The sequence below is a fragment of the Palaemon carinicauda genome, chromosome 21 (assembly GCF_036898095.1).
Source record: "Palaemon carinicauda isolate YSFRI2023 chromosome 21, ASM3689809v2, whole genome shotgun sequence".
NCBI classification, from domain to species: Eukaryota; Metazoa; Arthropoda; class Malacostraca; order Decapoda; family Palaemonidae; genus Palaemon; species Palaemon carinicauda.
In genome coordinates, this window is record NC_090745.1 from 26,559,673 (window position 1) to 26,575,940 (window position 16,268).

The 16,268-nt window shown below is 42.3% G+C and overlaps 1 protein-coding gene across 1 annotated transcript in view; it reads left to right on the forward strand.

The window, feature by feature from the left end:
* Nucleotides 1-8,614, forward strand: part of LOC137615225 (2',5'-phosphodiesterase 12) — a 189,246-nt gene extending 180,632 nt beyond the window's left edge. Inside the window, exon 9 of the mRNA XM_068344906.1 lies at nucleotides 8,458-8,614. Coding sequence (XP_068201007.1) covers nucleotides 8,458-8,574 — 117 coding nt within the window. The 3' untranslated portion in view covers nucleotides 8,575-8,614. The remainder of the gene's footprint in view (nucleotides 1-8,457) is intronic.
* The last annotated feature ends 7,654 nt before the right edge of the window (nucleotides 8,615-16,268 follow it).

Consider the following 16,268-nt stretch of genomic DNA (forward strand, 5'->3'; position numbering starts at 1 on the left):
CCTTTGGTAATGGAAATGGTCCGACTCAGGATGAAGCCTAAGCAGTTGCTTAGGAGATGAAGGTCTAGGCTTTGCTGGCTGTGGCCAAGTCTGTTTAGATGATACCCATATATCCACTACTACCGTGACCTCAGCAGGCAGGAACAAGGTTGGACACTACTTCATCAGGGTATTCCGGAGCGCCAATGAGTCCCTAAAAGCCATTTGACTCGGGAACTCAAAAACTTGGCATCAATGACCTTAAATGTCAGGATGCCAGAAAACTCCAAATCAATCAGTCAATTACCCCAGAGGAAATCACATTGGTGAATCAGAAAATCGAGTGCCTTACTCCCTGACTGAAAGAGCTCTTCATACTTTATACGGTCTATACGGTCTGAAAGGTTCTCCAAAACTGCGTAGTATAAAACAGTGCCTGACCAGTGATGTAGCCATGAATGAGCTTGCAAGGCAGAAATGGAAGGACTTTCAAAATTCAGAATTTCAGTGCTGTCAAAACTGCCAACTGTCTAGAAAGCTTCTCACTTGTCACCCCTGGGGTCAAGGTTGCCATATCAGGATCCAGAGGCAACAGATTAGGAAGTGTCCCTTCAGTAACATAGAATTTCCTCTGCTTAAAGAACACCAGGGGAATCAATTTAAATGACCTTGCTGCTTTAAGGAGTCCTTCGGAGCAGACTTGTTCAATTTTACGAATAGTATAGTGTCCTCCACTTGTCGAGACCAAGGTAATTCCAGCTTGTATCAAGAACTATAGGATTCTGGAAAGAACCCATCAATTGGATGCCCTCCTTCTTACGTACGCTGACCTAGGTGCCTCAGCAAGTTTAACTTCAATGAATTAACTTCTACAGTTGTGCCAGATTGATACTTGATCATAATTGGCTGAGGAGAGTCAGTGAGGTCTACCCTAGCCCTTTTACTGGGGAGAGGAACATCTTCCTGCTTGACCACCAGTTGATGATTCTTGCATCTTTCATGGATGTCCTTCTGTTGCTGCCTAGCCCCCGGTACTGAAACGAATAAAAGAGACGATGAAAAAGGATTATCTTGCCAGGCTAACTCCTCTGATGAAGCAGGGATGAAGCGGAAGCCAAATATTCCTTTCCTTTGAACTAGGGTCAGGAGCAATTCGGACTGTTATGACATTAAAAGACTTGGCTGCTGCTACCCAAGCTTTATTCAACTTAAACTTCAGTAGATTATTCCCTGAAACAACCATGAACATAATTAGCAGACCCCATAATAAATGTAATACAAACTATGTTAGATCTTCAAAGTAAATCTAATTAAACCAAATAGATACAAATGGAATAAACAAAAGGAAATACAAAAGAAACAGAGAATTACTTGATAAGTTGCTTTGACTATCCCTCCATCAGGTAAGTAAACAAAGTATGAAAAGATCACCAGACAAACGGTTCAGAGTGAGGTATGAAAGAGCAAAAGGACAAAACAATATTATAACATTCTTCCCCTCTAGATATAAAATTGGTTACATCACTTCATAAGTAATCAATCCCACCCATATCGGTTCGGAGCCCTTGACACCCGGGTTGATCTACGTACTGGAGGTGATGCAGCCTCTGTTCTAATTTCAGCTTCTGGGTGAAGTCCCATACCTTCTGGAAACTCTTGATGGGTTGTCGTGGGTGACACTGGAGATTGAGATGGTATGGCCCCTGGTGACAATGAAACAGAAGGTAGTTCTTGATTTTCAGAAACAGAGTTATCCCTAGGGCATGGGGCCAAGTCACGTAAGGAAACCGTTGACTCTCGTCCGCTGGGATGTGTAATGTTAGCATATGTTGGGTTAGCAGATAATAGTTCGACTTCATCCACTAGGGGTTCATTTTTGCATGTTCTGACAAACTTCCTCAATAATACTGGTCCTGATGACATAAGCTACGAAGGCAGAGAGCTCCCCGAGGATGAGCGGCGCGGAAATCCAAAAAAGCGTTCATGGGGTGTGACATTAGTTGCTGTCGACAGAAGGGATCTAAGTGAATGTATCACATCAGTGAGTACTAATTCCCAGTGCTGATCGGGAAGATTTCGAGACCTGAGTGCCAGCTGGATAGCCTTCCATACAGTACCATTGAGCCGCTCCACTTGCCCATTGCCGATTGGATGAAAAGGGGTAGTTTGACTTGTTGCAACTCCCTTCTGTGCGAGATAGGTTTTGAGCTCCCTGGACATGAATGAGGTTCCTTGATCCGAATGTATATACTGAGGCATCCCACACAGGCTGAATATTTGTTCTAAGCACTTAATCACTGTAGTTGTATTCATGTTAGGACACGGAAAAGCGAAAGGAAAACGAGAATATTCATCAACCACAATAAGTAGATATGGGTTGCGCGAGGCCGTCGGAACTGGTCCTTTAAAGTCAATGCTTAATCTCTCCATTGGTTGTGTCGCCTTGATGAGTGTTCCTTCTTGGAATTTGTAGAATCTTGGTTTCAATTCTGCACATATCCTGCAAGAAGCACAGACCTTCTTAACGTCCTCAGTGGAAAAGGGAAGATTTTTCGATCTCACAAAGTGCAACAAGCGAGTCACTCCTGGATGGCACAGATTCCCATGTAGTTCAGTGAGGGTAGATGACGTAGAAACCACGGAACCGCAAATAGCTCGGGTGAAGGCATCAGGAACCACATTCTCTTTACCGGGGCGATAATGTACTGTATAACTGAAGGCTGTGAGTTCCATCCGCCATTCCTGGATCTTATTATTCTTAACTTTAGTGGGTTTCCTGTTATCAAACATGAAGGCCACAGAACGTTGGTCTGTAACGAGATCAAAGTGTTGTCTAGCAAGAAAATGACTCCACTTACGTACAGCCTCCACGATAGCCATGGCTTCCTTCTCTACGATGTGATAGTGAATTTCACTTCCTTGTAAAGTCCTAGACATGAAGGCCACGGGCCTGCCATTCTGGTTGAGTACTGCTGAGACTGCTACTTCCGAGGCATCACATTCGACCTCAAAAGGCAAATTTTCATCCACAGAGTGTAGCGTTGCTCCTTCAAGTTCTTGTTTGAGTAGTTCGAAAGCCTGCAAAGCTTCTTCATCTAAAGGAAATTTCTTTACTCTTGCAAGTGGTTGAATCTTAGCAGAAAAATTCTGTATCCATTTAGCGTAATAAGCAAACATACCCATTGCCCTCTTTAAAGATCCTTGACTAGTGGGAGGTGGTAGTTCTTGTAAAGGCCGGAGTCTTTCCATGTCAGGCTTTATTACACCATTCCCCACACAGTAGCCAAGAATATTAATGGTACGCACAGATTTAATAGTTTTAGTAGCATTGAGAGTTAGGTTCCTCTTGTTGATGACCTCAAGAAAGCGCTGCACGTTCTGATCATGTTGTTCTTGAGTGTGTCCAGCAATAGTGATATTGTCCAAATATGGGAAAGCACCTTGTAAGTTTTCTTCTTTCACCAACTTATCCATAGTTCGTTGGAAGGCTGCAACTCCATTGGTAACCCCGAAAGGTACTCTACAGAACTGGTACAGGCGTCCGTTGGCTTCAAAAGCTGTATACTTCTTGTCTGCTTCCTTTAGTGGGACTTGGTGGTAAGCGCTTTTCAAGTCAAAAGTCGAAAATACGCAACATGTTGAGAGTTCATTAACCATGGTGTCAATCCTTGGTAATGAATAAGCATCCAGTTCTGTAAACAGATTTATAGTTTGCGAATAATCAACACACATCCTTTTCTTATGCCGATTAAAGGAATCCTTGACCACCACAACTTGAGCTCTCCATGGTGATATGCTATCCTCAATAACACCCTCAGCCAAGAGACGACTAGTCTCCGCTTTAATGAATTCTTTGTCATCTTTACAGTAATGTCTTGATTTAGTGACAATAGGCTTACAATTAGGTAACAAATGCTGGAAGATAGAAGGTTCATCCACAGCAGCGGCTGCCAACAAACAGTAGGGGTTAGCACCAGATAAGTTGAGCGCTGGTTTCGGCCCACCGTATTCAATAGTCACTTTCTGATGCTGCTCTTGGAAGGACTGACCAAGTACTACTCCTGAACATAAATCCTTCATTACTGCTAGACGCGTGGATGGATAAGTTTCTCCATTAAGATGAAGAGTCAAGTCTACATTGACATAACCTGGAGAGTTTGTATGCAAAGATTTCTGTGCTAAAGCGACGTCTTTATCAGTGGGATGTATTGGTAGCTTCAATTCCCACGCTACCTCTTCATCTATATAACTGTCATCGCTGCACGAGTCGACAAGGGCTGTCAACTTCCGTCCTTTAACTGTTGTTGAGGTAGCTGCCCGATAGAGGCTCTGAGGAAAAGAGGTACCAGCATTAGCTGCAAGAACAGATGACTGTGAGGGATCAAATACTGTAGCTGTTGTAGATTTACCTCCATATGTAGATTTAGACAGGCACGCTTTTGCAAAGTGCCCCTTCTTGCCACGTTTATTGCAAATAGAATCCCGAGCTGGACAGTGTGCACGAATATGATAGGGACCTCCACAAAAAAAGCACTTTCTCTTCATGGACAGAGTAGTCGCTAATACTTGAGTTCCAGCAGTTACCTCACAGCTCTCAGACGTTGGTCCACTCTTCACATGATCATCTGTGATAAGTGCATGATCCGATGTAACCACAGCAGCAGTATGCCCAACATGAGGAAGCATGCGACTGTAAAAACTAGCATTACGTTGGGCTAGGTCTAAAGAGTAAGCCTGGTTATAAGCTGCCTGTAAGTCTAGAGTTTTATTTTCAAGAAGACGTTGCCGAATCACAGGTGAGGCCAGGCCATTTATAAAAGCATCCCTGATCAACTCCTCTCTGTATTGTTCTGCACTAACTGGCTTAAAATTACAGTCCTTACCTAATTTACGCAATTCTCTCAGAAACTCATCCAAAGTTTCCCCTGCCTTTTGTTGGCGAGTAGCAAGTAAATGTCTGGCGAATATTTCATTAGGTGCTTTAACATATAACTTTTCCAACGTAGAAATGGCAGTATCATAATCCACACTCCTCAATGTATTCATACACATTATGACTGACATAGTTCACGAGTGTCCTTAATTTATTTGGTGCATTTTCACCACATTCTTGAATAAAGTTGGAAAACGTCTTGTGCCAATGCCGCCATTCCTTTGCTGCAGAAGGAAGGCTAGGGTCCAGATCCAAACGGGCAGGCTTCAATAGTTTCTCCATAGTTTAAGTTGAATAAATTGTTATGACATTAAAAGACTTGGCTGCTGCTACCCAAGCTTTATTCAACTTAAACTTCAGTAGATTATTCCCTGAAACAACCATGAACATAATTAGCAGACCCCATAATAAATGTAATACAAACTATGTTAGATCCTCAAAGTAAATCTAATTAAACCAAATAGATACAAATGGAATAAACAAAAGGAAATACAAAAGAAACAGATAATTACTTGATAAGTTGCTTTGACTGTCCCTCCATCAAGTAAGTAAACAAAGTATGAAAAGATCATCAGACAAACGGTTCAGAGTGAGGTATGAAAGAGCAAAAGGACAAAACAATATTATAACACGGACCAAACAGTACTCTCCTTTAAATCGTTCAATATTAAAGAATGTGGTAACGTCATGATCTGTAAGTTGCTCATCAGAAACTTTTGGAATCGGGGGAGTACGAGGGCTAATAAGCCTGGGTCCTCTTGAAAAATAATCTTGGGGATCATACTGAGAAATGCAGGGAAAGGCTCAGGATGTTTCTTTTTTTCCACACAATGGTGAGGGGAACCACGTTCATTTTCAGAGGAACTGAAAAATTTCTGCTACTCTTGGGAGTCGATTTAGTTGGTGGAGTACGGTACCTAACCTGCAACACCGTGTCATCTCCAGTAATGCAATTGTGGAAGAAAAGGTGTCCTTATCAGATATGACACGTTGGCTAATCATATCTCACCTGACCTGTTTTATCAAATGCGGATGATTTGAAGTTTTCTGGCATCCTGACAGCGATGACACCATCTAGGAAAATTTAGTAGACATACCATGACTATCATGAAGTCAGCAAGAGATCAAACTTGGTGCGATGAATAGCGAAGAATAAGATGTCAAGAAGGCAATAATATGGAATCAGGCAAGGTTAGCGATGGAGGGCGCTCAAGGAAATTATCTAAAAATTTCAGAGAACCCAGAGGTATATAGCCTGAGATCTCACTTTGAGAATCCAGGCGAGATTAGCGATGAAGGGCACTCAAGAGTTGTATGAGTCCAGAGCACTGACAGGTGGTGAAAGCCATGGTGTATCATGGCGCTTCTCAGCCGTCCTCTTGCGAGCATCAGTCAAAGCACGCTCAGTGACTGGGGACAATGACTTAGCAAGAGGATCAGCCTCCAACATGGGATCTACTTCACTATGGAGAGCAGAAGAATCTACATTTTTAGCATAAATGCTGAGAAACACATGGTCGCCATCCTCCATCAGTTAGCCTTATAGAAGACCCAACGACGAAGGGTCAGGCAGGGGAATTTCTGGAGTTGAAGTCGGAGAACTAGGATGCTTATTCTCCTTCAGCACCAAAACATTCAAAGGAGAATAGTCTCGCTTAAATTTCTTCTCCCTACCATGAAATTTCTCCCATTGGGAGGATGATCACATCCTACAAACAGCTCAAGGGTACTATTACTCCGAGGAGCATCGATGACCTCTATACGGCTGACACAAAGGATGAGGATCAACTCCTATACGATGACTTAAAAAATATCAATCGGACATTCTACCACACCAGGACAAGTCCTTATCACACACACTTGCTTCACACTTCCCCTGAAAGGAAGAAAACAAGTAACACAAAACCAATGAAAATTACAAGGGCGAACAACAGATGTCTGAACGTTAGCATGGCTGGAGGTAGAGTTTCCTTCACACCAGAGCCTGTTGACTCAACACACAGGAAGTAGGGCTTGGTTGCCAGATCCTGCATGATTCTTCACCGACTGTACCCGCTTGCAAATCAGAGTATATACCTTTTAAATGATGAAGTTTTATTTTGCTTAGGAACAAAGGAAGTTTCTTCCAGGCTCTAGCATGTTGCTCCTTACAGGGAAGGACGTAGGAATATGATTAAGGGCAATGATTGCCTAGAACAAAAAGTTTGACCCATTCCTCAATGCAATTTGAAAAGATATGGTCGTGGTTTGCTAGTTAAAGCTGGTAATGAAACACCAAGTAGTGTTGCTTACAAATTTTACATCTTCCCCTTCTGATATTATTGAGATAGTATATCCACACTAAAGTTTTAATCATGCCAGAGGCATAATTTATTGTAGAGATTTCTGAAACGGCCGACTCACTCGGCACTGCTTGTAACTTTGTCGTAAGGTTGGGAAGGACTTTCCTTATAAAGTGGCCTGAATTAGGAAATCAATCACTCCTCTTTAGAATTAAAAAATGTGATTATAACAGAGGCTAATAAGATTCCCTTGGTTCCCCTTGGTATGAAATAGTGAATTTCACTTTGTCGGGTGAATCACAAAGGCAAGGAAGATCCAGAGTGAGGAGGGGTCTGGTTACCCCTGATGGAACATGCCACATAGTCTAAGGTGGATGTTGGTAATAAGGAAACTGCCACAGGAACCCCCTGAAGTCAAGGTGGCCGACTAGTTCCTATGGCAACAATAGTAACATTTTGACATTAACAAACTCAAGGAATGACAAGTGTCTCAAAGCCAACAGATCCCGAGTGATTGCCCTCCGAACATCCCTAGTGGAGGGGCCCGGGTTTGCAACTAACACATCACTTGCGGCTGCATCCTTTGGAGCAGGGCTATCATTGTGGTACATAGTAGGTCCTGAAGCTGAGGGCAACGTTGGAGGGTAAGTGCAAATGCTACTGTAAAGTCAACATAGTTGGTGGTAAGAAAAGTTTTATCTTGGATACTGCCTAGTCCAGTATTTATGTCCTCCAAAGACTGTTCGGTTGAAAAGCTAACTGGACGTTCCTATCATTTAAGAGGCTTGAAGGATGATGATAAATTATTTTGACCTGACTCACTATGACAGGGGAAAATCCCTTTTATGGTTTAGTCATCATCTTCACTTCTCTTTTTGTCCAGAGGGGAGTATCTGCAAATCAAATCCAAGTTTTATAGTTTTTTTTTGTTTTTGTTTTTCATACAAATCAATATTTTTAAAACTAGCAACACCTTCCTGCCTTACAGTCCACAAGAAAGGTTGTTACAGCATTGTTACAGTAAATGTGTATTTAAAGGGTGCACTTGCAGAAGAGGTATCTTCTGTCTGTCAGAATAAATATCAAAGTACATACAATTACTAGGTTTGTATGAAAAATGCTCCTTGTATATTAATTCTTAGTATTTAATAGTTCTCACATAATTACTAGACTTTTCACATTAACGATAAATACTGTACTGTGATTCAATAGTTATATAACAAGGAAAATTTTTTCATTTACTTCAAATCTTTCTCTTCACAGGTAATTCCTATGCCAACGCATGAAGAAGTTACTGAGCACACAGCATTACCAAGTATAACTTTCCCATCGGATCACATTGCTATTGCAGCAGACCTCGAGTTTCTTAACAGAAAATAAGATTTTATAAGTAAAATATATTTGACTCTTAATTATGAAATGTTTTTCTTATACTTTTTAAAATTTGGAAAAAAAGTACTGAAGTTTGAAACTAATATAAATGAAAAAAAAAGCACTACTGTAATGCGCTTTCAGCAATTAGGAGTTTATACAAATTCAGCAACATTTATTTATATAGATACCATTCAAGCCCATGTAAAATAAAATTATTAAAACACACTTTCAACACTACAATCTTTGCCCTGTAACTTTTTAAAAGACATGCCATACAGTGAAACAGTTTGTCTATCGTGTTTAGGAGAGTAAATGTCTTGATCATATTTTTTATCTAATTTGTTTGAAGGAGATTTGATACTAGCAATTGTTACCCATTTTGACTTCAAATTATGCTTTACTGTCAGATAATTGGAAGTCTAGCCATTAGTTAATGGATGGTAAATTGATCTTGAATTTAATTTATTTGTAAAGCTATCCTAGCTAACTTGACAATTTATCACCTGGTTAAAACCTCGATATGGGACGTTCATTATTCAGCAATTATGTAGAGTAATGTCATAGCCTCTTTAGCTGCTGATTTGCCCTCTTGTCCCATCTTTTCATAAATAAGCTTAAATCAAACCTTGGCCAATATAGCACTTCTTGAACCCAATGGAGAGATCTCTCCTCAACTTCATTTAGTATATCTTTCCACAGCACTTAAGTCAGCCGCATTCCACAGCACTTAAGTCAGCCGCAGCTCTGGGACATGCGGCTCAAATTCCATAAATCAATTATTATGATGCTGTCAAACCACTTCAAAATCCTTTCCCTTTTCATCACTATTTACAAGTAGGCTATCTAGCTCTATTCTTTACCTAGGAAGACACCACATAATATACAAATTTGGCTATCAAAATATATAACAAGGTTTTGGTAGTTACTGGCAGTTGAGGGGAAACCCACCACCAAACAGGTACACTGAGTACTCACTTTGTCATTCACCTAAGGTAGGATGTGAAACAAAGGCCTTAGGTTTGTATGGTTAGGAAAAAAACAAATATATAAAATCTGTGATTTCATCCCTACAAGAATACAATCCCTTGTCCTTTAATAGGAGACTCGTCCTTAGGGAGGAGGAAGCCCTGTAACTATCCTAGCTGGTTTAACATCTGGGATGTCAACTCAATCAGACCTGCTATTGAGCTCCAGAAGTGTTGATTTCTACCACTTCCAAACACATGAAAACATTCTCATCGGCTAGGTCTGGTTTCTGTCCACTAGTAAAGGTCGAGGACGAACCACTCATCCTCGAGGGATATGTCGTCATTGATGTGTGGCCAACTAGACATCATGTGTCCTACATTAAATCCAAACTCACTTTATTTCTAACAGTTGCTCAGTATAGAAGCTCGCCTGCATCAACAGCTGATCCAAGAAATAACGGAAGGACCGTTGCACCCCAAGCGATGAGGAAGGAAAAGGGACAAACACTCCACCTCCTATCCTAGACTAACTTCATGACCATTTTCTTAGGCAAGATGTTTCTTGTCCCATAAAGAGCTAGGTGCGCCACACAGCTTGTTGAGCAGCTACCACAGGTCCCAATGTATTTAAAGAATTGTGGGTATGGATGGTGGGCTGTTCTTGAAGACTAGTTTAGTAAACTTGTTTTTCTGGTTGTGTACGGGGTATTCCCCTCGTGAAGCCAAAAAGACATTGCATTTCAATATCTCTCATTCCTTCCATACTGAAGGAACAGTGCCCCATACTGATTGGCATGTACCTGCTTGTAAATGCTGCAGTTTATTTGAATTCTGTGACCCTTCCAGCAATAGCCTCTTTGGTACCTCTTCCTGGAAGCCAAGGTTGCTGGTGAATAGAACCTGAGTGCTGTCCGAGCCTTTCCAGGGAAGAAAGAGCCTGCAGTAGGCTAAATGGGCCTTAGGTCATTGGAGTCTTCCTCAGCAACTGCTATGACTGATCGACTTCACAACCGTGACTGTTATGTCTGGTAATATCATGTGTGTATGCCTTTAGCCAAAACAAGAAATAATAATTATAAATTCCCAAATAAAGAGTACTAAATATGCACATCAAAACGTAAAATTTAGCATTAGAAAACAGCAAATAATAATGTACAGCACTGTTTTATAAATCACTTAAGTCATAAAGTGTATGTTAGCAGTGGAAATCAGGAAATAATACTGTTTAGTTAGGAAATTATATCAACAATAATCTGTAAATTATATGTGAGCATATTCTGGATACTATCATCACCTTGAAATCAGGTGATGACAAAAACAAAATAAAAATAATCTGTAATTGGTGTTGTTAGAATACACCTAAAATTCATACTACTAAGGTACAAAAATGATTAAATGAGACTTGTGTGAATAGAGAGAATTCACAAAAACTTGCTGCCCTAGCCCTTGAGTGGGTTAACTCCTAAAATACCAACTCACTGCTCATTGCCTACGTGAAGTTGACTAACACACTAAGTAACCCTCTGTACTGCCTAGCATTGTCTTTTACTTGGACTCTACCACAGTTTAAATATTATTTTAATGAAAGAACACATTTCGGTAAGAGCACAGTACACATACACAGTAGGCAAGGCTACAGTACACATATGAGCCATCACCCCCCCGCTTATACCTATATACAGTACTGTATATGTACTGTAACAATAAAACAATGTTATTGCTATCTAACAATATTTCCTGATACTGTAGTGTATATACAGTAATATATATATACAGGACTATCACTACCGTACAACTTCATTAGGTAAGGTAACACTTTTAAGTGATCGCTGTGTTTTGGAGGTCGACTGGCACCATTCAAACTCACTGTACACGTAGCCTAAAGTAATCCCTTGCTACTTCACGATTCTAGTTTCGTGGCCTCAGTGCATCGCTGATTTAAAAAAAAATATTAATTGAAAACTAAAAATTAAAAAATACAGACATATCGGCAGCCGTATTACGGAAAGCAGCGTTTGTTCATCATTATGTGTGTGATAAACTGTTTTCCAGGATGCCAGACAAGAAAGTTCTCTTAATAGGCTGTGTACATACAAAGCACGTGATTGGTTCCCGTGCCGAGATCAAAGAGTATGCATCTCGTGAGCTGATTGGCTGCGCATTATTTCATCCTCTCCCAGCTTCTTCTCTTGTTGAATGTGTGGTAACTCCGCATATTAAGTGAATTGTGAAAATGGAAGCTGCACTAGCCTTATGGTTTGCTGATTGCAAGAAAAAAAAAAAAACATGAGTTAGGACATTAATATTATTAGGACAAAGGCCAAATCTCTCCATCATCAAACCTTGCCCAATGACAACGTCAAAGGAGATGCTGAAGATGATCCCGACGAACATCAAGCCAGTACTAGCTTTGCCACGAGCGATTCGTCTCGAGGATGAGGCTTTACAACTAGCAAAGGCTGGTTCGATAAATTGCAAGAGATACAGCCTCAAAAGTGTGCCTTTGTATGGTGAGGCTGCCTCTGCCGACACCGATACTGCTCGTCATTACAGGGAGGATGAGTTTTCTCAGCTCATCAGTGATGGCGGCTACCTCCCTGAGCAACACGGACGAGACAGGCCTCTTTTGGAAGAAGATGCCTTCTCAAACATTCCTCTGAAAGGAATAAGTGAAGAGGCCAGACTTCAATGCCCACATGGACCATGTGATGTGTGGCAATGCTGCAGGCTTTATGGTTAAGCCAGGCCTTATTTATAAGGCCAAAAATCCACGGGCCTTAAAAAAATTACAAATTTGTAAGTAATTTGTATTTTTCCTAGTATACAAACCTGGAGCTATTTATAGGGGTATACTTTCGGCGTAGGTGAAAGACGAGACATGATAATTTTAGTGAGGGATAACTACCCCATCCGCTAGTTAGCGGGTGGGGGTGGGGTAGACTGGCTACCACGCTAACTCGCACCTCTCGGCTGAGTAATCACTTTGCTTTATGGCAGGACTTTTTGGGGGACAGGGTGGCGGGCCAATTTGTATAAATAGCTCCAGGTTTGTATACTAGGAAAAATACAAATTACTTACAAATGTGTTATTTTTTCCGGTGTAGATAGAAACCCTCCGCTATTTATAGGGGTGACTTACTCTTAGGAGGGAGGAAGTCCTCACTAACTGGCCTTGGTCATGACCTGGGTTCCTCTCTATTTTGATCTGTGATCGATAGTAGAAGGGACCCTACCCTCGCTAAAATCAAGTGCCAATATGAGGTAATGCACTGATAGCGGCATGCAGAAGCTTGTGTGTTAGTGGAACCAATAGTGTGGCTTGTCTTTAACATAGGAACTAGAGTACAGTACAAAACCTATTGTTCTTAAGACTTATCCAATACCCTCCCTCAAAAAGGTATTGGGGACGTAACAAAGTATTCTTCTATACAGTACTTAGGAGGCACAAGGGCAATGAGTCTTACCTGCAGCGAGGTGAGGTCAGCTATGCTGAGACTTGCAGAGCTGTTTTCCCCAGAGGGGAGAAGGTGAAAGGAAGAAAGGAGCCAGTCATTCTTACTCATTCACCCCAGACTAATCCGGGTAACCTCAGCCCTCAACCCTCTGCTACTTGTCCATCAAGGAGCCTGAGGTGTTTAGACCATTTGTTGTGTGACCACCACAGGACCGATGGAAAAGGTCTCCATGTTCTTGTGGGTTACGTCTTTGCAGGTAGTGGGCATTGAAGGTCGATTGACGCTTCCACATGCCCACTTAAAGTATCTGCGCCACAGAATAGTTTCTTGAACGCCAGGAACGTACCAACGCTACTGATGTTAGGAGCTCTGGGTCTTAGGATGGAGGAGGGTCTAGATTGAGAGCAACCTCAATTGCCTTCTGATCCCAGAGGGGACACGAAATCCTTGAGATCCTCCTCTTGACCTGCCCTGTGCTGGTCAACAGTGCCGACACACGGGGGCGAGCTGGTATCATTCTTTTAAGGTAACCCCACAGACTCCTCACTGGGTAAAACCGCAGTTGATGGGTTTTCGGTTACTGAACGAAGACTCTTTATACGAAATGGGCTGCACCGAGGGTACAGCACACTTGGATTTTGAGTCTTGGCAATCCACTCAGGGACGCTGCAGAGGATTATTTCTCCCCGTCTCCTAGAGTAGGAGACATCAGAAGATGGATCATACAACACACTAAGCCCAAGCGAGTAGAAAGGGCCGTCTTCTATGTAAGGAAGCAATCTGCTGCCTGGCATAAAGGTTCATAGAGAGGGGCCTTCAGGGACTGAAGGACCCGAACCGCGTTCCCAGGAGGAGGTTGAGATCCGACGGGGGACAAGTTATCTCAAATTTGTATAAATAAAGGCATCGATGGGAGAGAATCCCCTTCCACGACATCGGTCACAAAGGATTGAACACTTCGCCTGGAAGACCGACGCTGAAAAGTGTCTGAGGTACCTAGACATCTTTTCCGCAACTCATTGCGAAAGGCCTCTCTGAGAGAGGTGGTGTAGGATCGTCCCAAGCATGAAGTCGAAGCAAAGCTACAGCAAAGGAAAGTGTTAGCATGTGGCTGCTTGGAAGATCGTGTCATGGAGGAAGATCCCTCGGAACTCCATTAGGAGCTGCAGAAGGTCCAGGAACCATTCTGCGGGTTGACATAGCGAAGCTACTGGAACTCCGTCAGGGGATGCAGAAGGTCCGGGGACCATTCTGCGGGATGCCATAGCGAAGCTATTTGAGTCATTGATAAGATCTTGCTTATCCCAACTTGGCTGAGAACTTTTTCACCAGACCGAATGGGGGGAAAAAACCACACCTCTAGGCCGCCCCACAGATCTTGGAATACATCTTGTTTGAGGGCCTGGTGTTCCGGAAGTGGGGACCGGTCGAGCGGGAACCTGAAGTTCAGGGCCGCTGCGAGCATAACCAGTCAGGGACCTCACAAAGTTAAGACTTTGTTGGATACAATGTGATTCCAAGACACTAGGTGCCCACTATCTGGGTAGTTTTGCAAGTACATTCCTGTACCAGGAATGATGCGAGCGGATGGGGGCAAGTAGATCTCCTCTGTCCATCTGAGGCTTTATACTGCTAGATGGTTCTCTAAAAGAGGTGAATGCTGGTACCTTTCTGAATCGGGCCAACGGACGAGGATGGAATGGTGCGGCATATGCCCCCCCCTCTCTTTTGATGCATTAAAGAGAGCATCAGATCCATAGGGAAGACAAGAGGACAGGCCTCTTTGAAAAAGCTCTCGTCTACCACCCATCATCTGCGGATCGTCCAGCAGTGAGGGGGGGGGGGAGTGCATAGCCATAAACACATCTCAAGATGATGTTGAGACGTGTAACTATTTGCACGTTCTTGCAATGAAGGGGAACAGCCTGTCCTCCCTCCAACTGCCACCAATCCAGCGTGGTTGGCTGAATAAGACCGATACCAAACGGTACACCAGTTAATCAGTACAGCTTATGTTATAAGAGATCGCTTTCCGAACAGGAGACTGTACAGTAATCACTGAACGCATTCAACCAAACCTAAGAGGGGATCGAGATTTATCTTCAATCTATTGTTGGATGGGTAAAAAGCATAAGTCTACTACGCAGTAGTAACACCGAACTGTGAGCATGACGAAGTATACACAAGTAGTTTGACTTAAAAGTCATGTCCGGAACTCAGTTGGAGAACATTGAAAACGTTTGTACCGGAGGTTTCTCCTTCTTAGGACAAAAAAACGTTTGTACTTCTCCGTCTCCGATCGGTAAACTAGCATTTATATTAAATGTTCCCTACTAGGGAACAGATATGCTTATGAGAAGTTTCCAGCCAAAGCCTTTGTAGAAGACTAAGACTTCCGATCGGGGGAAAGGAAAAAATGCCTATAAGAAGGCAGAACATAAATGCCGTAGTCTGGTTACAGGAAAGTAGCCAAGTAATGTACTGAATAACCTGGTTTCAGTAAGGGATATAACTACACTGTACAACTTAATAGAACGGAGTTCTAATTGCAAAATGTATATAGCCCTTATTGGCAGAAAGATCGCTTGCACGCATATGTACTTGTCCATCTGCGCTAGCGCATGCGTATTCTCTGCCTCCAGGAAACGTTTGCAACGAATCCGGTTGCGGAAATAATGCATGTGCGACGAATCACAACATTATTGCCCAAGGAATTTTTGATCGTTGACTAACTGTAATATTTTCTTGAATGAGAGCGCACGTTTTCAAACAAAATATACAGTTATAGAAGCGATAATTTCTCCTTTGGTTTGCCCCTCCTCTTTATGTGAGGGGCTAGCCAGTGTTCATTACACAGAAACGGATGTCTGGTTACCTGTGGGCGGGCGGGGTTTGAAACTTTTTTAAACGTAATGAAAAGTTGCCCACGCTGATGGTATCATTCTTTAACGTCAGCTAACACTGTTCCTTCGGGACTAATTGTTCGAGACAATAACCCTGTAAGGGTAGAATAAAAAGTCTCAGAATCCTATCATGTGAAACAGCAAGTCGTCGTACCCAGGGTACAATGACAGGAAAGGCCGACTCAATCAAACGGTAGAACTTGAGTTTAAGACAATAATCTCACGGTTTTGTCTTAGCTAGAGCTCATGCTCTGGGAAGGCTTACGGCCTTCATGAAGTTTAACAACACCCGTTGAAGTTCTGTAAAACTTCTCAGGAATGAGTCTCCCGAAAAGGGTGAAATTTCGTATGTGGGGGGTTTGCTTCAAGAAGAC